Below are 23757 nucleotides of genomic sequence, written 5' to 3' on the forward strand. Positions count from 1 at the left end.
TTATGTTGCATTTACTTGGTTTCTTGCAATAGTGTGTTTCACATCCCTTATCCTGGCAGTACTCCTGGTTCTGTGATAAAAACTCTCTGGGCTCAATATTTGCCCTCACCTTTTAGAAAAGTTAATGTGCTCACAGAAGGAAAACAAAATGTGTTGAAGGTTTGTGATTCAGCTCTCAGAATTGCATCAGGTAAGGGGATTATCCTCAGAGATAACTGGAGCATTAGTTGTTTCACCTCCCATTTTAAGGCCTAAATAAGAGGGAGCCTGCACATATTTTTTTCCTTTAGCCAAAAATGAGCAGGAGAAGAAAACCTTGGATGATTTAAGAGTATGGATTCAGAACTAGCAGGGAGCAACTTTTTATTAGGGTATCTTGTGAAGTGTATAAAGCCTTGCAGGTTAAGCAGGCTATTTTGAACATGCTTCTAGCTTATACTGGAAGCCAATCCATGGAAGACAAGGCTGGTGTGATGTGTTCTAAACATTTCACTCCTGCATCTTGTTGCATCATGAAGAACAGCATTCAGCTGTGGGAGATGTAGTTTTGGAATACTTGTCAGTAGGACATTTCCATAGTCCACTCATAATAACACGAATATCTGCATTGCAGTTTTGAAATCTGCATTGGGTAAGACTTAAAACTTAAAACTGTAGGTCGGTGCACATTTAGTGGCCATTTGAATGTAAACAGTGCTGTCTGTGAATGACAATGCTCAGTCACTAGATGTTTTAGTTACATTCAAATCATGTCCTGTCTCATTTCCATTAAATGTAGGTGGGTCGCAAAGCTGTGTTGTTCTACAAATTGGGTCATGGTTATAAAATGTTTGGGAAGCACTGACATAGACAGTAGTCTTGTGTCCACTATGGAATATGCTTTTGGGGACTCTAGTGACCTCACATCCAGGCCTGGGTCTCATTGCTGATTTTTAACCTAGTCCTCACTGTGCACACAGGACTTTGTGTGTGCTGCAGATAAATACACATTTAGGATATCACTTTCACATGCAGTCATGTTACTTAGGGAAAGGCTGCATATCAGTTTACCATGCAGGTGTCAGGGTACAATGATTACAACTGTGGTTGCTGCTATATATCCATACATTGCTGGTAATTGTTTCAGTTGTCATCCCTGCTGTGTGGCAGCATGGTGGGATCAAGGCCTTTTTTTTAATCCACCTATAACCCTCGCTATGATAGCATGAGATTATGTGCTCACTAAGGCAACAGCTGCCTTAGCCCTCATATATTCAAAGGTCATCAGATAAATACATAGTCCAACATAATATAGACGAGACAGAAATACAATTCAGTCCCAATGTCTGCAGGTTGGCAGATTGTTTCACACAATGGTTTTTCAGGTTTCCACCACTCAAGAGCAATAATCAGTTTTGTATTCAGAGACTGTTGCTCTCACCCTCTCCAGTTTACATATGGACATGATTTTAAACTTAATCATTAGGTCTGACGAGTTCCTTGTCTGAACAGTCAATGAAACTACAAAATCTGCAGTATGCTTCCTCTAGAGCAGTGGGTTAATTTCTACCAGATTTTCGATCCTCTTCGCTGACAAATTAACTACACCATTCCTGGGAGACATGAATATCTCCACTGTAAAGTAGTTATTTACCCTGGCCCTTTCTCAAAGTAGCTTCTTGTTTAGTCTCTTGCTGGGAAATAAGTCTTCATCTTTCTGGTAATAACAATGGAGGACATTGTTTGTCTCATGCATTTGACTTCAGCTACTTTTTAAGTGCTTTCATACTTTTCAATCAAATAGTTCATTCATTTTTTTAACCCATAAATCTGACCATACCATATAAAATAATCTGTTACGCGTAAAAACATAAGAAGCATCACCTTGAAATTAGTAGGAACAAGCCAGATAAAAAATCCACACAAATGAGCGGGAAACGTGGGAGGTTCAAAAGACTGTTCTTTTCTTTGAATGAGCTTAATGTGGTAAGGTGTGCTTCATAAACATCTGCAAAGTTGTTCTTTGGGTACTTACTGTTACTTTTCAGAACCTGTTATAAATTCCACTTACCTTACACTGAATATGTGTTTGTCACCTTAAACGCTACTAAAAAGGGGATAGCACAACTGTTCTATCTGTATTTATTATATCTCAAGAGAAAACATCCTCAATGTAGTTCAAATCTTAATTCCCAACGACCAAGACCCATTTTCTTTCAACTACACTTCTGGGGTCATGTCTGTGGGCGTGATGTGCGAAAAGAAATTGTGGGACACCTTGGTATATTCCAGATAATGCAACAAAGAGAAAAAGGGAATCAGTATTGCAAGGCAATGGGAACATAAACAGCTGCATGGAAGCAAATACGGACTACGGCTGCAAGCTGCTTCTCTTCTTTAATTCAATGAACATCTCATTGCAAAGTTACACAGTCGTTTAACCCCTCAAAGAGACATATAGCAATACAGCATTACCTTTCTCGACTAAATTTCAGAGAATGAAGTATGGCAGGTCTTTTCTGACGTAAATTCCACAAGTGTAAAGTGTCATCAGCCAAGGCACTCACAAGAGCTCCCTGTAAACCGAAAAACAAGTACATGTACAAATCTGAGAGTGTTTATCCACAAGCAGATTCTTAATGCATACTTCAGTAAATTGTTTACCTAAAAGCATTGATGTTCAGATTAATGGCAAAAATAGGCAAATAATTCAGTCAGATTACAGAGATTTTTCTATTACATTACACATTTTCCATAACTGTATATGTATCTCGTTGTGTATGTAGTCATCAATAGGGTATTGCATTTTAAACTTTTTTCTGTGTCGAACAAACATTTCATGAACAATGGCAGAACATTTGGCACCGACAGGGACTCCGCATGCTGTCTTGTACCGAGCATCATTAAGGTAGAATGTACTGTATGCACGTCTGAAAAATAATTTTAAAACCTCAGAAAAGTGAACCACCCAGCTACAAGAACATTCCCCATAAATAAAAGATTACTTCTTAAGTATAAACATGCCAGATGCAAGTTAGCGAACTTCTGGACAACAAGCAAGATGGCAGCTGACGGAACTAAAAGGTAGATAACATCTGCCAAACTGGTGTGGCGAAGGGTAGGGGGAACATTTATGACACATGGAAGGCACCATTAAGGTTATCTACAGCTTGCACAAGATTGATTTTACTTGTTTTTAAGACATTTTTCATAAAATATTCTGTGTTGCCATGTTGTAACTGAATCTGCGAGTTTTTGACATCAACAGGGAGGTTGGGAACAGCTAAATATTTTACTTTCTAAGTCGGACATTTTTACCAATTTGGGACAACGAGAGGCACCGATTTTGGTAGTGCTTTTCTTTGGGCCACATGCATTTAAGAAGAGACGCTACGTGGATGTGTGCAGCGGGTGCATTACTGGTGCGACAAAGGCACACCTAAGGCAAGCCCGCCAACGCCAATCAGTGTCCCGGAAGTGGGCTGTGCCAGACACTCTGGCAGTGGCCCCCCCAGGAGACGTGTCAGGTAAATATGTTACAATAGGGGCACAATACTTAGTCTGGCCATTAGGCTAGACTGCGCTCCTCACTGTTCTACCCTCATTAAGGGATGGCTATTCTTAACCTCAATGCAATTGGCAACTAAGGGCCTGATTTCGATCCTGGCACAGGGGTTACTCCGTCACAAAGGTGACAGATATCCTGTCTGCCAAAATCTAAATATCATAGAAAACAATGGTATTTAGATTTTGGCGGACGGGATATCCCTCACTGTTGCGACGGAGCAACCACTCTGCTGAGATCTAAATCAGGCCCTAAAATCTCTACTGGGGGTAAATGTTAGTACCGCTGTATCTGTAAACAGGGAAAGAAAAATGCAGTTCTCTATAGCTTTAATGAATGTTCGCTCATTACAAAAACTTGAGATTAACATTTTTGACTTCCTGAGAGAAGAAAAGTCTGATATATTGTTTATGACCAAAACATGGCTATTTGAATCATCCAATCCTATTATAACAACGGCGATCTCTAAAGGAACGTCTCAGGGGAAGAGGAGGCGGAGTAGGCAAAAGGAAGTCTATGAATGTATGCCTATCTCTTGAGGAATTTGAATGCGTCGGAGAGTAGGGCTTCTGCCTCTCCCTCTCGCCCCACCAATTGGTGGCTGGGGCACTTATTCACAGACCCTCAGGGCATACAGGGCGCTGCCTTAGATCTTTGCACAATGCCCTTGCTCCCTGGGCCCTAAGATATGCACATTTTGTAGTATTGAGACATCTTAATCTGCATATGGACAAAATTGAAGACTATGAGATGGCAGCACTGTTAGATACTGTGCCATACTTACAGCTTAACCAGCACTTGCTCAGCCTGACACATCAGGCAGGGCATATGGTGGACCAAATCTTCTCCAACATCTGGCTGCACTTAGATTAGTCTAAGTCGCTAGTCTGGATGGATCACTATTTGATCAAGTTTGGCTGGCCTAAATTAGCAAAAGCGCAACCCAAGACAGGTAAAGTTTTATCTGTTTCAACAGCATTTCATAAAACACAATCATTGGAATTAATTCATTCCCTGGAAGAGAACACCCCCTTTCTTTATGGCAACCGACTTGACTGTTGGATTCGTAATATGACCAATGAGCTTGCATTGGTCTATAAGTGGCCTCAAATCAGGATATCCATTAGATCCTTGTCATCAGAACCTGCTAGCATTGGGGGCATCTACCATTAACCCAATAGTTAACAAGGTCATTAATGCCTCTCTTGAAAGAAAGAAAGAAAAAAAAAAAAAACCTTGGAAGACCCAAATGAGCAATCAAATTATAGGCCAATATCTCTACTGCCGGCCACGTCTAAAGTACTGGAGAAATATGTAAATCAGAAGCGCTGTCAATATCTTGAAACTAATGATCTGCTCCATCTTAGCCAGACCAACTTTAGACCTAACTTCAGTACGGATACAGGACTGATGGAAGTCACAGAACATATCAAAGGAAGAGAATGAATTAAATTATTACACTCGAAGCAACCTTAGTTGGTGGGAAGAGCTACTGGAAACAGAAGTAGTTTGCTTTTCAAATTACAGGTTTAGATCACTCATCAGACCAAGAAAAAAGTATTGTCTTCGAAGGTAGTAGGTAAATGGCTATTGAGACCGGCTATAATCAAGAGTTCTGGTATTGGGGTGGGTTATCAAAGTGGACAGAAGCACCTTGTTTTTATTGGGACAGCAACCAAAATGTAATGGACAGAGAGATTTAAAAAGGTACTTGTGGCAGTCACTAATGCCAGCAAGATTATTTGTCAACAATGTCTGGCACATCTTACCAAGAAAAGCGCTCTAGTCAGGGAAAGAATACAAAACATCACAAGTCAGGATCTGAGAACAATAATTTACATCTGATCTGGAGAAGTGGGTACCTCCATACAAATCAGAATGATTTTGTAGTTTCCTATACGGAAAACAGACCCCATGATGGGTCTGTTTTCAACCCTTGGCAGTATTTCTGCAGAATCGTAAGCATTTGTTCTACTTGTATGTATATCGTTATCCGCATTGTTATCTGGGGCTGTACTTCTGCCTACTTATGCATTAGTTGAACAGCAAACACATTATTTTGTACTAAACTGTTACACTCTGAGTGTGTACCACCCTGAGTCTGTAGAGCTGCTGTGAGGATAAAGATTATTGTGATGTGTTTGTATGAATGTTTTGAGGGATAATCCACCTGCTCTGAGTTTCGTTTCATTTACTGAAATGCACACATTTGGCCAGGAGTTTGCAAAGGCTCTCTCCTTAGAAAATGTTGTGACATCCACCAGTGTAGCTGGTTTGTTAGTTTTGTAATCATTAGCAGGGACCCCTGCCAAGACTTGTTGCTTATTGGACCACCAAAAAGTATGCTACTGCTGGCTTTGTTCTCGTTTATAACCTGGCACTGAGGAGCAGAAGATTTCCATAATCCCAAAAGGCACATGCATTTGAGTTTCAAACTAGTAGAAAAGCAATCATGCTTAGAGATGCCCCCAACCCCCTATTGTGTCAGAAATCTCATTCTGCTTCAGGGCAGTCCAAAAGAAATTCTGTATTTGTTGCAGAAGTAAATTGGTCGAAATACCAGTGAATCACAAGAGATACAACTACTTATTGGTGATCTTGGTTTGGTGTTGAGACTTGTGAAAGATGTTTCTCTTTACCAGTGAGTTGCGCAGTTATGTGCAGACCTGGATTGACTGAGCCCAAACGCGATAATAAATGGCAGGACGGCAACTTAATGTTGTTTGCCACTCATCACAAATTTCAGGTATTTGCCTTTTCATGAAACACTACGGGATGTACAAGTATGCATGTCTTAGGATGAATGTACTCATGAATTCTTTCTACTATTGTAAGAGTATTGTGTTCTTTCAAGTTTTTCATCTTGAGGTGCAGTGCCCCAACATACCAGTTTAGCGTACATAAACTCAAACACACTTCTTAATATTCTGTCCTCTTTGAAGATAAGAACAAATACGTACTAAACCTCCAAGTCTTCAATAGACCCTTATTGGAATAGGGCAGTATCTTCCTTTATCATTTGACCTCACTAATGCCTCGTTAATGTTGTTTTCAGTAGTCTCTAAAATTTGATGTAGCATCCATAGGTGAATTTAACCAGTATCCACCAGTCTGAGGTTATTTCTGCCTACTCATACCAGGATGCTGGAAAAATCTCATTGACTATGTGCCAGAGGGAGTTATATACCTGCCAATTAAACTGTGCTGACTGACCACAAAGCCTGGCTCGCTGAAGAGAACATCTATTTTCCCAAAGCATCCATCTTCTTAGAATTGGCAAAGGTCTTGGGTTAATGCAAGTTGAAAAGGAAAGTCCAACAAATTTATTTTTTATCAATTGTCAAATCCACAAGGCAAATCCAGAAATGGTTCTTCATAGTGAGGCTTGTTAATGTGGACCTACCTGTAGAACCTGCAGCAGTTAGACCAGTCATGATGCAAATATTTGCAACTGCTTGCCTCCTGTGAAACACATCCTCCATCTCTGGTGAGAGACAATAGATTTTCTTTTTCTAACACCTGCCATTGAAAGCAGCTGTAATTGATAAGAAGAAACTGTCAAACAACAATAAGCCATCTAATTCAGCCCATGTGATCACTTTCCTTTCTGTAGTTTTCATTCTTCCAATGGCTGGAGATTGACCTTCAGGCACTCCTTAGTTGAGAAATGTTAGTGTGCTATACAAGTCCACAGCATTTGCCTCTACTTCATCCCAAACATTCAAGGAATCCTATGGCATTGTTCTGAACTGCCTTTATCCAACTCTTCGCTTTACATTTCATCGCCATGAGGACGAACAGCCCTCTGCAGCACAATGCATGCCAATGTCTTTAATTGTGGGAATTAACTGACACCAATCATATCTTCCCCACACATCGCTGGCCTGATCACCCATTTCTGCTTCCATGTCACACCATATAAGTAGTAGACCATTACTCAGACAAGGCCATCCCTTGGCTGAAAGCTGTTTCTCAATGTGAGGCTGAGGTAATGGCTTTGAGACCAAAGGCAACATAGCTGGGAGTTTTCTTGATACAGGCTATTTCAATACGGCATATTTGGGATATGTTTCATTTTCTAGCTAATTGTCTGGCTTATGCTTGTTTATGGTGCAAGCACAGCACCTGCCTCAGAAGTTGTGCCTTGGTGTAAGAAGAAAGGGCCTAGTAGTAAGGCAATCAATATACATATCTGTTTTTGTCTTAGATCTTGTCAGGAATCCATACTGACCCTGAGTGAGAAATTACTGTGGGTTGTGCAAAATCTCACACTCTCAGACTTGTCACTGGAACTCAAATTAAACTCCAACACCTACTAGATTTAGCCTGTTGCTGTTAAAAGACTGCCCAAGAGCAGACTTTGATCAACAGATACATGGACGGAAGCGATGGCCTACAAAACACAGAAAAGTAAAGTAAATAGTTTATTTTAGCCTATTATCCTACCGGAACTGATATGGAAAGGAACTATACATCAGCCCTGATGGAGACTCTCTCAAAGGAAGTATATGAAGACAAAGAATACAGAAAATTGTAAACTAGTCTACCCTCTCATGACTTCCTCACTTTATTCAGGCACATACAGAATAAATCCAATGACGACAGGAAACCTTAAGATATATATAGGCCCTCATTTCAACATTGGCGGTATTGACCGCCTACCGCCACGGCCACCAACATACCGCCGCCGAGGCTACCAGCTGTCTACCGGTATCATGACCACCAACGGTATTCCGCTAGAATGCTGGTGGAACACCGCCGGCGGTCATGGCGGGGGCCGGCGGAAAGGCGGCGCTGCTGACAGTAGCACCGCCACACCAGCAAAACACTGCCGACCGTATCAGGACTAATGATACGGCCTGGCGGTGTTTTGCTGCCGGACGCTGCTGCTGGCAGCAGCGCCGCGGACCGCCTCCAGCCGAGGGGGGTGGTTTGTGTATGTGGAGGGGGGGCTTATGTATTGGTATGTGTGCATGCAGGTGTGAGTCGTGTAGGATGCATGCGTGAATGAGTGATTGTGAGTGTTGTGAATGCATGTGTGTGAGAAGGTATGTTGGTGTGTGTTGCAGTGTATGGGTATGTATGTGTGCATGCATGGATGGTGGGTATGCGTGTGTGCATGTGTGTATATGGGTGCGCGTGTGGGTGTGTATATGTGCGGGGGCAGGAGGGGGAGGGTGGAGGAGGACTCTACATTATACAGGCACCAAGCACGTGCACACAGTCTTGCATCTGCATACACTCGTAGGATGTAATTGTTAACATGCAGCCCCCATTGTCTTCTGAATTTGGGAACCATCTCGATATGACAAACGCAGACCAGTGGGAATCAATACGGAAAATGGAAGACCTCAACTTTGATGCTGTGTGAGGGATATGAATGCACTCAGCATGCCACTTGCACTTACTGGGATACACTTTTCCTAGTTTACCCACAAGTAATTTTACTTTAAGAACTAACCTCTATTCCTCTAATAAAGCAACATATAAGAAAGTCCCGCAATGAGAGCTTCCAACAGTGCTGTAAAGAGATGGCTTTACGAGACAGTCCTCAGATGGCCCCAGTTTGATTTAACAGTGTTCCTCAGAAACATCAACGACAGCTCATCACAATGTGTCCAGTATACAAGCAACCCAAACAATGTGCCACACCAGGTTGGCATTATGGAAAACCCGGATGGTGTTTAAAAACCTGGCTTAAATAATAGGTTCTGGCTAACAACTGAGTTTCTGAGTGGCATATTGACACTTTTAACTGGTAAAATAGTTAAACTGGGTGGAATGATTGAAACCATGGTTTAATTATCTGATCTGAGATAGTTAGGGCCTGATTTAGATATTGGCAAAGGGGTTACCAGTCACAACGTTGACTGCTATCCAATACTCGTAAATCTAAATCTAATAGGATATAAAAGGATTTAGATTTCGTCGGATGGGATATCCGCCATCGTTGTGACCGAGTAACCCCTCCGCCAATATCTAAATCAAGTCCAGTTAGCCTACCTAGTGTGATTAAAAATATATTTATATCTGCACTAGGTTGCCCTACAAATACACATCATACAATTTACCTTAATGCCAGAACTGATTAGTTCTTGCTTACGGTTGGTGATCAAGCTACTTACCTTCAGTAACACTCTTTCTTGTGGATACTCTAATTGCAGGTTACTCAAATTTAACATATTCCCCAGAATGGATAAAAAAAAGACTTTCTACACTGCTCCTGCTAGCCATTTGACGGCGTCATGAGGCTCTGCACCACCCTAGAAATGATGGCAGAAACGCACCCAGGGGCACTGATGTAAATTTCTTGCTGCCCTTTTTTCCTGCCCTCAGATGCAGAGTGTGACACAATCATTGATACAAGTGTGCAGATTTCTAATTTGTGACCATATTAAACATAAGAAGAGGACACTCAACACAACAAGTAGGTGGGAGGATAGTGAGGAATCTGAGGTTAGATATAGTATTCAACAGAAAGAACGTTACCAAAGGTAAGTAACTTGTTCTTCTGATTAATACTCCTAATTGCAGATTCCTCGCCATTAGAATAGAAGCAAAAGCAGCACCTCCCCAAGGTGAAGGGTCTGCAAAGCAGACAAGTCTTGCAATACCAAACAGGCGAAATGTACTTCCTGCCAGACCTGGCGGTCAAGAAGGTGGTGTGTCATGAATATGTGCACTAATGCCCACGTTGCAACCTGCAAGATGTCAAGAACAGGCACTCCACGTGCCAAAGCGGAGGAAGCAGCCTTAGCCCTGAAAGAATGAGCTCAGTCCACCCAGAGGCTGCTTTTCAGACAGTGTATAAAGAAATCCAATGTAGAGGACTATTTACCTTGACAGAGTCCTTTTATGCACAGCATTCCCTTTCTTTGTCCCAGAAAACACCCAAAAAGTTGATCATCCACTCAACAGTCCTTGATACGATCGATGTAAACGTTTAAATCACTACTGGGATCCAAATAATGGAGCCACCTGTTCCTTTTTGAGGGGTGCGAAGGAGCAAAGAACATTGGGAGACTGATGAATTGTCCAACGTGGAAAGAAGCCACAACTCTAAGCATAAAGGTCATTTGAGTCCTCAGCAACAGTTTGTCTGGAAAAGGTGGTGCAGGACAGATCCACTGAAAGTGCCTGAAGTTCACTCACGCAACATGGTGAGGTGATTGCAATTAGAGTCTTTAAGGTCAAAAGATGCAACATGCAGCTAAACATTTTCTCAAGAGGCATACACATGAGAAACGTCAAGACCAAGTTAAGGTCCCTCTGCGGCAATACCAACAGCTTGGAAAGGAACATGTGTCAAACATGTAATAAACTGTATCACAGCACATGATTTAAACAAGGACGCTTGTCCAATAAACAAAAATAAAGCTGAAAGGGCCGACAAATAACCTTTAATCGTGCCCACAGCAAAGTCTTGCTGGGCAAAAGACAAAAGCAACAGGACATTTGAAAGATTAGCTTGTAACCTAGCTACCTTACGGACCCCATTCTATGCCAAAAAACTGTTGCATTGTGGAAGGACTGCAAGCAGCAAGGATTGCAGGCAGACCTATACCAGTCCCATGTTCCATTCCAGCCAGAATGCATCTCCTAACGACTGTTCTAACAGAAACTTCAACATGAAAAACCTTTGACACTGCACTGTTTTGGCGAGGTGAAAAGATCTAGCCAAGATTCTCCTCATTGCCAGAAGGTGCCCTGGGCCACGTCTGGCTGTAAGTACCATTTGTGATTCGTCAGTCTCCACTGACTAAGCTGGTTCACCCTAGCCTTCAAAGATCCCACCAGGTGGTTCACTATATGGGTAATGCCCTGATGCACTAGCCTCTCAGCACAGACTTATGACCCTTCTTCGGTCTGCTTGTTGCATAACAATGTGGCGCTAGTGTTGTCCGTGAGAACCAGAACAGCTTTCCCATAATGGATGGCAGGAGTGCTTTCATTGCCAGGCAAATGGCCCATGATTCCAGCGGATTGATATGTAGCCAGATTTCTGGGAAGACCTGATCTACCTCTCCCAGAAGACCACCCCATCCCAGCAGTGACACATCAGGCACCACAGTCAACTCAGAGAGGGGAAATGCAAGCACTGCTGACGGCCCAATGTGATTGAGAAGCTATCCCTGCAAATCGTTTACAGTATCCTCTGAAGTTAGGATGGCATCTGACAGGTTTCCTTGGTGATGGATATTCTGGAACTTCAGATTCCTTTGCATTGCCCATTAATTCACCTGGCATGGTTGACAAGAAGGATGCAAGCAGCTAAAAGTCCAAGAAGACTCAGAGCTGCTCTCACTGAGATCCAGGACTGAGGATAAAACATTGAGATCATAGCATGAATGTCTTGGACTAGTTGCAACAGAAGAAAGGCCTTGGATTGAACTGTATTCAGGAGACTTGTGATGAAGGGGAGCCACTGCAATATGTCAGATGGGATTTTAGTTCACTGATTGAGAACCTCAACGTTGTCAAGAGGTTGTCAGTTGTCTGAGGTGGTGAACAACTGACTGACGCGAACCCGCCTTCAACTTCCAGTCGTCGAAGTCGGAGACTGCAAAAAACGACAATCACTTTCATGAACACTTCTGGCACACTTGTGAGGCCGAAGGGGTGCATGGCAAACTGAAAATGCTCCTGTCCAAATCTGAACTGCAAGAAATGTCTGTGGGACCGCAGAGCGTGTATACGAAAATACGCATCCAGCAAGTCCAAAGACACTAGCCAGTAACACAGATCCAGTGCAGATAGAATCTGGGCTAATACCAGCAGTTTGAATTTGTCCTTCTGAAAGAAGGCATTCTGAGGACAAAGATCTAAGATATGCCCCATCCTTTGTCAATATGAGGAAACAGCAGAAGTAGCAACCCTCTTCCTAATGCCAAGCCTGGAAGTCCCTGAATGGCTCCTTTGGAGAGGGAAACTTGCACCTCCTGCAACAGAATGGACAAGCGCTGCCTTGAGATTCTCTCTGATATGAGGCAAAGATTCAGCGAAGCACAAAGGAAGAGTAGGGTTTATCCAAGCCGGACAGTTTTGAGGCCCCATCTGTTAGACGTGTTCGCCACTCTGGTTAAAACAAATCCTGGATTTTACTTCCTGCTGGGTGGTTGTGCTCCACTAACGGAGAGCTAAAGTGGCTTGCCCTTTGTCACTGCAGGGAAAGAAACTGAAAATGTGTGGTGTCCTTGATGGCCTGCACGTTGTCTGCATGTTGACCCTTGTTAAAATGACAAAGGTGATCTCAGCAGGGGCTGGGGAGATTCATGCTGCCCATACGTCAGAATAGCCTATGAATTTCTAGAACTATTGAAGGAATTGTTTATCAGGGGTCAGCAAACAATGAGAACATGCCATGACCCTATTTCTTAAAAGCATTATAGAGCATAGTCAGCTTTCTCGCCAAAAAGATGCAAAGCATCAAAAGGCATATCCATGATAGAGGCTTGTAAGTCTCCAGATACTCCTATGGAGCGAATCTAAGAACAGCGGCAGAGCACCACACTAGGACCAACCACCCTTTCCAGACAATCAGTAGTATCAAAGCCACTACAAATCAGATATTTTGATATCCTGAATGATTTGAACCAGTGATTCCCTAAGGTCTTTGAAGAACAATGTTAAGGTCTTTTTCGCCATGTGCAAGAGGGTATGCGTATACCTGTCAAAAAACTGCACTGACTGACCACAATGCCTGGGTGGCCAAAGAGAACAGTTGCTTTCTGAGAATATTCATCCTCCTAGACCCTCCATCACAGGAAGTCATGGGCAATACGTTGAGGTTCATCATGCTGGTTGAAGCTTGAACTACCAGACTTTCAGGAGCAGGGTATTTTGTGAGGCACTTCAGATTGCCAGGCACCAGGCATTAGACCAACAGCATATTCACAGACGGGCAAGAATTGAGTCATTGTGGGGCCTGTCTGAATGGCTCAGATATGACTGGCACAAGCTACAACAATTCTGTAAGTACATTTGTCTTAACCTCATTGAGGGTAGGCACCTAGCCCTACTGCTCGCCTCTCGCCTCCAGTTCATGCTTGTTTCAGCCTGATCCAGTTGCTGTCCTTTGACCAAGTGACACCGCCGCTGCCTGGGTTTTCCCATTCACCTTTCTTCCTGTTAACAGAAGCCCCCGCCTACCCCAGCACATACCTAATGCAGGCCACAGTGCATCTGCACGAGTAGGTACTAGGGTACCTCGTCTTCCATATGCCCTCCAGTTCTAGCATGTTCTCGCCTGATCCAATTGCAACCGTTTGACCAAGTCACACTGTCGCTGCCCGGGTTTTCCTGTTCCGTGCTTTTCCTGCCACAGAGGCCCAGCCTACCCCAGGACCACTTAATGCAGGCTGCAGCATGACCGCAAAGCGGGCATGCTACTGGCATGCAGAAGGCATGCCAAAGGCAAACCTGTTCACGCCCAGCACCACGACCCCTGGCCATCCTGTCCCATGCAGATACAGCAACGCTGAACTCTACAGCCTTGACCCCAGATGCAGCAAAAACCCATGCTGACCCACGCTCCATGATAGGACTCTCACTATGCAAATACACCACCGAGATTTGGGACCTGATCTCCACCCTCACAGTGACGTTCTCTTCCTCATTGGGACCTGGCTCAACTCCACTTCCAAGCAAGAAATCACCACCATAATTCGCAAAGGATACAAGATCACCCACTGCGATCAAATCAATAAGCCTTGTGGAGGGATCAATATCATATACAAGGAATCCATCCAATGCACCACCACAAATGAGGACATCAACCCAGCCATGGAACACAGACTCCAAACAGACAGCAAACCCTTTATCAGAGGCACCCTCGCCTACTGTCCTCCAGCACCGCCTCCTGCAACTTCATCCCTGACTTAATCCCCCCTTTGTCATAGACTCCAACAACTACACTTTCCTATGCAACTTAAATTTCCATCTCAACGACCACAATGACATTAACACTACCAACCTCAGGCCTCGAAAAATCATAAAATGATACTAGACCTGCAGGTCTAGTAACATGAATAATCTACTCAACCTAACTGTAATGTACTTGACCCATAAACTGGTCTCCACCTGAGTGATCCCAGATAAATATTTTGTTTTATGGAGCTGCCTTTTACTTCATTATCACATACAAAAGCACCTTCAAATATGCAAGTTCACCATTTCTGCATTAAAAACATTTGTTTTTGATTTACCAGACTAAAATTTAGCTCCATGTCGAATAAGATGGAGCCCACATATAGGTTATACATGACCTCTGGCTTGCCTCTTAGTTCACTAATAGCATTGTCATCAGGGAAGAGGCAGGCACATTTCCTAGTTCATGTTTAAAAACTCACTTCTAATAAATATATTACTACAACACAATGTGGTAGTGAACTATCATTTACAGAGAGCGCATTTTCCATTTAAATGGCCACAAACTTTCCCAATAACATGCAGTTTACTGATAAAACTATGTAGGACATAAACAATGTTTGAAAATTGTGTTTCAGCATAAATATGCTCTGATTTGTTTTCACCCTATGAAAATCTTTTCTCTCACCATACAACATTACAAAAATGTGCCATTGTAACTACTGAAATGTATTTTGAAATGTTATTACAGTTCACTTATTTACAAAAAGCCTGAAATATTGCAGCCTTTAATTTTACATGGTTTGCACAACACGATTATCACAGTTCACTTAAAAAAAAAACTCTAACTTCACAGTCAGAGAAGGTACAGCAAAGGTCTAAAGACAAACTGACTTTTGACCTCTTTCTGAATGCTGAGTAAATGTGAAAAGAAAAAACAAGATTTAAAGACATATTTACAACTTATTCATCTTTAGAGTGAACAGAGCACCTGGTATTTGTCAACTCGCGAGAAAGGCGAGTAGGCCCTAAAAATAGCTCATCCTGAAAAAATCTGACTCGCCATAGCGAGCTGGCGAGTATATTTTTCGAGGCTTGAACCACATCAACAGCATGAACAATATCGGACTCATCCACGACCACAGGCATACCGCAGGCCACACGCTAGAACCCATCTTCCCCTCCAGCGACCGTATCAGGTACAGCTACACCACAGAGCTCAGCTGAAGTGACCACTCTATCATCCACTTCAACATCACCAGCTCACAGGCCTGCGCCCTCAGTCTGCCCAACACCCCCACCACAGCTGGAGTAAAGTCTCAAAAGACACATGGATCAATACCCGCAACACAACCCACCCCATATCCTCTAACCTAGACCAGAACATCAGAAACCTCACCAATTGGATCACCAACTGCACTGACCGAATCACTTCCACTGACAACCACACCCACTGAAGGTCCACGAAGCAGGCTAGCTGGTACACTGAAGACCTCAGAACCACTAAACAACACCGGAGATGGCACACCAGCAAAGACACGACTGACAAGACCACCTTCAAGACAGCTCTCAATCTCTACCACAGACAGTTAAGAGAATCAAAAAAACTGTATTAGTCTCACGCATTGAATCAAGCTCCAAAAAGCAAAGAACTGTTCAACACCATCAAAGATTTCTCCAACGTCTCAGCTGCAACAAACATTACTCCCTCACAGAAACTCTGCGACAACCTTGCAAACGTCTTCCACAAGGTCACCAACTACGGAAACTTCAAACCCGAGGCCACCGACTTCTTTAAGCATACAAGTACTCCACTACCACTACAGATATCTGACTAACTGAATGGAGCCAGCTCACCTGACAGGACACCACCTCCAGCATGACCTCGGTCCACTTCAGGGCCCCAACCAACCCATGCCCTCACCACATATTCAATGTAGGCAAAACCGGAATCAGCCACATACTCACCACTTTGTGCAACACCTATATTGCTACGCCCACCTTCCCAGAGTACTGGAAACAAATCAGAAACCATTGGCAGACCCCAGGGAACTCAACAACCGATCTGCCTACTCATGGCCAAAGTGTTACAAAATTAATCAACCAACAACTCTCACTGCATCTGGAATGGAACCTCCTACTCAACTCCTCACAATCTGGATTCTGCAACAACTGCAGCACTGAGTCAGCCCTCACTGCAGCTACCAACATCTGAGCCCTACACTTCCGAGGGGAGGCTGCGATTCTTATCATCCTAGATCTCTCAGCAGCCTTCAAAATGGTCTCCCGAAACACACATTGCAAGGCCACACAACATAGGCATCCAAGGAGCCTCTTGCAGATGGACTGCCTCTTTCATCATCTGAGGACCGCAAAAGGTCTGCTTACCCCCTCCACCACTAAACCCAACGAAATCATCTGTGGCATACCCTAAGGATCCTCACTCAGCCCCACCCTCTTCAACACTTACATGACACCTGTGGCCAGCATCGTCAAAACCACAGACTCAACATTATATTCTACGTTGATAACACAGAACTCATCCTCTACCTCTCTGAAGTCACCACCAACACCAAGACCAATTTCTATACCATGACAGATGCTACCAACTGGATGAAGGACAAGTTCCTGAAGCCGACAAGACAGAGGTACTGACCACCAAAACAAAAGCTCCCCCGGGGACGCATTCTGGTGGCCCTCAGAACTCAGACCTACTCCTACCCTCATTAACCATTCTTAGAACCTGGACGTCATTCTGGACAACATGCTAACCATGACGACTCAGGTCAACTCTGTCTCCTCCTCCTGCTTCTTCATCCTCTGCATGCTTTATAAGATGTTCAAATGGCTACCCCCAAAGCTCAAGATGCATCATCACCTAGTCCCTCAACTCACGCTGACAGGATTACGGAGAAAATCTCTATGTGTGGATTGCAGCTCACTTCCTCCAATGACTACACACCATACAAAACGCCACAGCCAGACTTGTCCTGAATCTCCCTAGACTAATCCACATCACCCCCTGCCTCAGAGAACTCTACTGGCTCCCTGTATAGAAAAGATGCCAGTTCAAGCTTCTGATCTGAACATACAAGGCCCTACACAACTGCAGGTCTGCCTACTTGAACCACGGCCTGAACTGCCATCAGCCCATCAAATATCTTTGATCCACTTCTCTTCCTCTAATCCTCACCCCCTGAATCTGACATAGCAGATGCAGAGGTTACACCTTGTCCTCTTTAGCAGCCAAGGCCTGGAACGAGCTACAGTTTCATCCCCAGACCTCCCCTTCTGTTCCAGAGTTCTGAAACTCCCCGAAGATCTGGATATTTGGCTAATTAACTGAACCCTTCCAGCGCCTCGATACGCTGGATGACAGGAAGCACTCTACAAATGTACTGAGTGATTGAGGTTAACTTTAGATCCATTCCGGTGCCTGAGCAAGCTAGTCTCAAAAACACTTCTTGGCCAATCGATAATGGAACCTATATTTATCATGCTGTCTTACTGAGCTGTTGGGACAGAAAAGTCACTCGCATAGTAAGAGACCTGCAACTCAGCCCTGAGTGCCCCAACTGTAATGATTTCTCAGCCCCTGGTGCTGATTTTTTGTTGTGATGGGCAAACACAGACCATGCATGTGCTCCATGACATTGGACTGTCTCACACGTTATGGTATTTTTGGACCAGGAGGGACGCCCAAAGCACTACCCTCATAGTGCTGAAAGTCTACTCCGTTTGCTATGTGTTAATCAGTACGAACATGATGATGGCAGCATACTGTATAGTGATCAGCAGATGTGAACAGGTCCTTTTTACTACAGGCTCACTCATTTAAAGAGCTGCTGCTGTGTGATTTTAACTCACTCTGGGCCTATATCGGTTTGGACATATTGTTTGGGGTCAAGGGCAACACGTTTTCATGTTTATTTTGCCCTTGGGACAAGTAGGCCCAACACCCTGCAGCACAAACCCTTTGGCTTCCAGTTTAGAGAAAAGGGAAGTGTCTGCAGTTGAGGTAATAGGTGTGACCCGATGTTAATACTGTTCGAACCATACATTTATGGTACAATAATGAAAAGTCTTTATTATTATGGTGAGCGCTGTAAATAAACGTTCTAATGTCACACTGCACTACTGAAAGTGGTTCCAGTAAAAAAATAAAATGTAAATACATTTTTAAAAAGCGTATACACGTTTGAAAAGTTTAACAATATGAGGCTAGCTAAGTATAATGCTCCCAGAAAGCTCTCTGATTAGATGCAAATGTTTGCAGAAGCTTCTAAGCAAGGGTTATGATTCTTTGCTTTCAAAATAGAACGTTCAGGAAAAATGCAAGTAAGAAAAAAAAAGGTTTTGCTACTATGAAATTTTAGGTGCTATTTCTTTGAAGCGTCCTTTAGTAAAATGTGTTGATGAATGCTAGTATTTCCCAAAAAAATTCCTAACGGAAAAATCAGTGTAACCACTTTCAACAAGATTATGGGAAGCATGAAAATAAACAGGCACTGGCAAAGCCAACAGGTCCGACATTTTTTTGTGAGTCTTTTGCTTTCTTTAATGCGCGTCTTGTTTTGACATGGCTTTTGTAACACTTTATTCTTCTGGGAGCTGCCAGGCCCTCACCATTGTAAAAAACACTGGCAACAATTAAAAAAACATTTTTGGTCTCAAAAAGCACACATGTCTACCAGTGGCGTAACAAAGGCCTTGCAGCCTCTTTCCAGTGGGGGGGGGAGGGGAACCACAGCACCTGTGCTGAGTGAGTCTGGAGGAGGGAGGCCTCCTTGTTCTTTACAGGGGGGGATCCACCGGTTTTGTTAAATCACTGATTGCTGCAGTAGTTCCTGGCACTAAACAAAACTACTTTGTGTGCCAATATGTTCCTTGGGGAAGAGCAGAATGCGATCACTCACAGAAAAGCCAGGCGACAGGTAGAGAGAGAAATGGAAATATAATGAAAATCAAATGTCTTTGTAACGCCAGACCTAATTAGAAAGTCACAAAAGTGTACCCATGTATATGTCTTTAAATTAACGGCTTCCATGAATTCACAAGAACTTACAAAAGTAGACCAGCAAATCGTACTCCAAGAAAATATTTGTGAACTGTATTTTATGGATCAAATCTGTTTATTGGTATATAACATAGACAGGCCATGTACAGAACTCTATGCCTACATCCGGGTCGGCCGGCAAACCAATTGTGAAGGAGATCCTGCTACACATTTTAACAGATATGCCTGGAGTAACATCCTACAAACATAATAAGACACATTCCTTTATCTCCAGAGCCCATTTCTTGGGAGCCATCGCCCTTACTCCAGATGTCAAAACTGCCAGTCTATGAGAAGAATACAAAAAACTCGAGAACAAACCATAACACATAATACACGATACAAAAAACCAAACTGTGCCTCCCCTCGCAGCCCCCAGCAGCATCTCTCTTTCTGCCTTTCCCCTTCTTCCGGTTCCCGTGAACAGCCTGGATCACATCCCCCCTCTGCTGCACCAGTTACCTCCTCCCATCAGGCATCTCCCAGCAGCCCCAACACCATTAGGTATGCAGGGCAAGTTAACTCGTTGAATTCCGCAGAGAGAATCTGGATGAACGGCTTCCAAATGTCCCCTACATCACCCACCCTCTGTGCCGCCGCCAATGTTAGTTTCTCCATTGCCAAGATGAACCAGAGCTTATAGAGCCAGGAGGTGTAAGTGAGGACCCTGTCAGAACCCCAAAGAGCTAATATTGCCTGTAACGCAGCATTGAGGGCCCACGCCATCTGTCGTCCCCTCCGAGAGCGAAGAGGAAAAGTAAGGGGGTTGGGTAAGCCCAGTATAACATATGACGGAAATATAGGAATCTCTGTCTGAAATACTCTGTCTAGATCATCTAGAATGCCTTTCCAATATCTATTTAACTTGGGACAGTGCCATAATAGGTGTATAAGTGTGCCTGTGTTGTCACATTCCCTCCAGCAAAGGTCAGATTTGGCGGAGTCCCATGCATGCACCCTAGCCGGGGTATAGTACCAATAAGTGGCAAGCTTGTAGGCAGTCTCTGACCCTGACGTGTTGTAGGCTGTGTGGCGTGCTCTATAGTAAACACTCTTCCTCGGTTAGCTCCCTCCCCAGCTCTGCCTCCCATCGCCTCTGCCCCTTGGTTTTAGCAGATTGCGTCTCCGCCTGCAGGAGTCTGTATAATTCCGAGATCATTCATTTGTCATCTTTCTTTCCCATAAGCCACTTCTCAAACAGGGTAAATGGTCTGGATACCAACGGCCTAATCGCCGGCTGGAGGGCCCAGTGTCGAACCTGGTAGTACGTCAGCCTATCTGCTTCCATGAGCCCATAAGCCTCTCTCTTCTAGTCAAAGGACATCACTCCATCCACATCAAATATGCTGCCAACCCTTTTGCAGCCCCCTTCGTACAAACGCGAAAAAGCTCCGCTTGAAGACCCGGGGCAAAGTCAGGGTTCTCGCAAATCGGAGACATCGGGGAGGGAAAGGTCGTCAAACCCCGCTTTACTGCCACTGCATCCCACACCCGGAACATCGCACCCGTAACCGGAGTGGAATAAAGTCCTGGCGCTCTATGCCTACGCCGGAGCCATGGCTCCTTCCAGATATGAGACCCAGCCACCGCCTGGTCCATAAAACACCATTGCTTTTTGGTGAGCGGTCGACTCCACTCCAGCAAAAATCGAAGTTGAGCAGCTTGAAAGTACCGCAGCAGACAGGGAACAGCTAGGCCTCTCACCTCTTTAGGACGGTATAGGACACCGCGCGGCATCCGAGCAGGCTTTCCCCCCATACGAATTTCAATATTGCTGACTGAAGTGTCACTATGGTACACGGCGGTGGGGTTAAAGGGTGCGTCTGAAAGACAAAGTATGCGTGGTAAGACTGTCATCTTGATCGCGGAGACCCTACCGAACCAGGAGAGACCGTGCTTCCCCCACTTCTCCAGATCATTCAATATCTCTCTAGATAGGGAGGCATAGTTCATGCTAGATGTTCTTGCCGCTGATGCTGCCAGGGCAATCCCCAGGTAAGGCACGTGGGACGTTGACCATATAAAGGGGTATCGAGCCTGTAGGGCTTCTTCAAGCGCCCGTGTAATTGACAGACTTAAGACTTGGGATTTCTGTGTGTTCACTTTAAACCCCGATACCTGGCTAAACTTGCTAATGATCTTCATGAGTGCAGGCAATGAAACCATAGGATCCGCCAGCGTGAGAATCACATCATCGGCATAGAGACTGATGAGATGATGGTCTCCCCCAAACTGGACGCTGGAGATTTGAGTATCGTCACGGAGGCGCTGTGCGAGGGCCTCCATATAAAGCGCAAACAGTAGGGGGGAGAGGGGACACCCCTGCCTCGTCCCCGCCCTATCTGAAAAAGAAGCGACAAACCTCGTTCACGCGGACTGCGGCCCTAGGCGCACTATAAATACACTGAATCCAGGTCTGAAACGCCGGTCAAAGTCCAAAGCGCTCCAACACCCGGAGGAGGTAGGGCCAGTGTACCCGATTGAATGCTTTCTCCTCGTCAATGGAGAGGAGGAGTGCCTCCCTATGGGATCCGTTAGTTTTACCTATTAAGTGTAGGAGCCACTTCGTGTTGTCGCCGCACTATCTATGGGGAATGAAACCCACCTGATCCGGGTCAATGAGTCCCGGCATATAGGGATTAAGACGCTGCGCTAGAATACCCTTAGCATCAATATTTAAGAGTGAAATGGGCAGATACGAACCACAGTCCTCCGGGTTCTTCCCAGGCTTATGGATGACCATGATGGTAGCCTCTAACATGCTAGACGTGAGGGATCCTGTTAGTAGGAAGGAGTTAAAGAGCCGCACCAAGAGCTGCACCAAGAGCGGGGCCGACTCAGAGCAAAATGTCTTATAGAAGAGTGCAGTAAAACCGTTGGGGCCCGGCGACTTCCCAACAAAAAGGCACAAAATCGCCGCAATCACCTCCTCTATTCGTATAGGCTGGTCAAGAGAGGCCGCGTCTTGCTCACGGAGCGGGGCAATCTTACAGTCTGCGTGATAAGAGGCCGGCTCCTCTCCGCTCCCCACATCTGCCGCATATAATTCTCTATAAAAATCTGCAAACACCTCTGCTATCTGCTGATCTGTCCGTATCCCCCCCCGATAAGGGGAGCACACCATCTTTATAGCATTGTCACCTCCCCTCGGATAACAGCCTTCAGCGCCTCCCAGAGCGTCCCCAAACTGGTCCTCCAGTCGTCATTGTGACTAAGATAGTCAAGAATCGTTCACCTCAGCGCCTCTTCCACCGTCCTAGACTGCACCATAGTGTCCCTGAACCGCCAACTGGGGACCCGAACTCGCCCACCATCAAGGCGGACCTCCAGGGTAATAGGGGTGTGATCAGATGGGCATCAAGGCCAGAGGTTCAATCGCACTCTCCCTGACTCGGGAACTAAACTCTGAGGAGGCCAAAAAAAAATCTATGTGCATGTATGTCCTGGAGGACGCCGAGTAGAATGAGTAGTCCCGAAGAGTCGGATGCGCCCTCCTCCAGACGTCCTCCAAGTTACAGTCAGCCAGCTACTGTCGCCCCGCTGGAGTCAATGCCCTGGTCTACCCAAAAGTTGTCCAGAGCGGTCCATATCATTGTCCATGACCAAATTGAAGTCCCCCCTACCAGTACAGCCCTATCCGTGAACTGTATTTTAGCACAAGTGAATATACATGTTGTCGTAGTTTGACTCTTGCTCTAGGTCCAGTTTCAGGAACCACATTCAACCTGAGGTTTGGGTGACACATTTTTCCCAACTTTATGCTGCTCCCTCTGAGTCGCTAAATAGTAACGAGTGTGACCTTGCTTTTTTATCCAGAGTCACCGTCTGTGATAGTTCCAAGCAAACCGACCAGGATCCTCAAATATTCGAGGATATTATTAATTTTTCCTTGGAGGAGACAACAAAAGCGATTCAATCCTTAAAACCAGACAAGGCCCCAGGACCCGATAAGATACCAGGTGATTTATACAAATCCGAACCGACAATCTGGTCCAGGTACATAAACCTGATTTCCAATAAAATGAATGCAGGGGGTGCAATCCCGGGCACTTGGAAAGGTGCATAAATAATTCCAATATTTAAAAAAAGGTAATCCCAAATTACCTGTCAACTATAGATCAATCAGTTTAATTGATAAAGTGCAAAAAGTTTTTTCTAAACAACTTCTGGATAGACTGATGGAATGGGTACATGACAACCAGGTTCTATCCCCATTTCAGACGGGCTTTCGCCCAAAAATCAGCACAATAGACCTGGTATTTAGATTGGTCCTCCGGCATTGGAAGTATGT

At 44.4% G+C, this 23757-nt stretch overlaps 1 protein-coding gene across 2 annotated transcripts in view; it reads right to left on the reverse strand.

Annotated features, from left to right (window-relative positions):
- STXBP5 (syntaxin binding protein 5) overlaps positions 1 to 23757 on the reverse strand; it is a 933640-nt gene that overhangs the window by 742204 nt on the left and 167679 nt on the right. For both annotated transcript variants that reach the window (XM_069235194.1, XM_069235193.1), the window contains exon 4: positions 2455 to 2555. In XM_069235194.1, coding sequence (XP_069091295.1) covers positions 2455 to 2555 — 101 coding nt within the window. The remainder of the gene's footprint in view (positions 1 to 2454; positions 2556 to 23757) is intronic.

This window comes from Pleurodeles waltl, chromosome 5 (assembly GCF_031143425.1).
Source record: "Pleurodeles waltl isolate 20211129_DDA chromosome 5, aPleWal1.hap1.20221129, whole genome shotgun sequence".
Classification (NCBI taxonomy): domain Eukaryota; kingdom Metazoa; phylum Chordata; class Amphibia; order Caudata; family Salamandridae; genus Pleurodeles; species Pleurodeles waltl.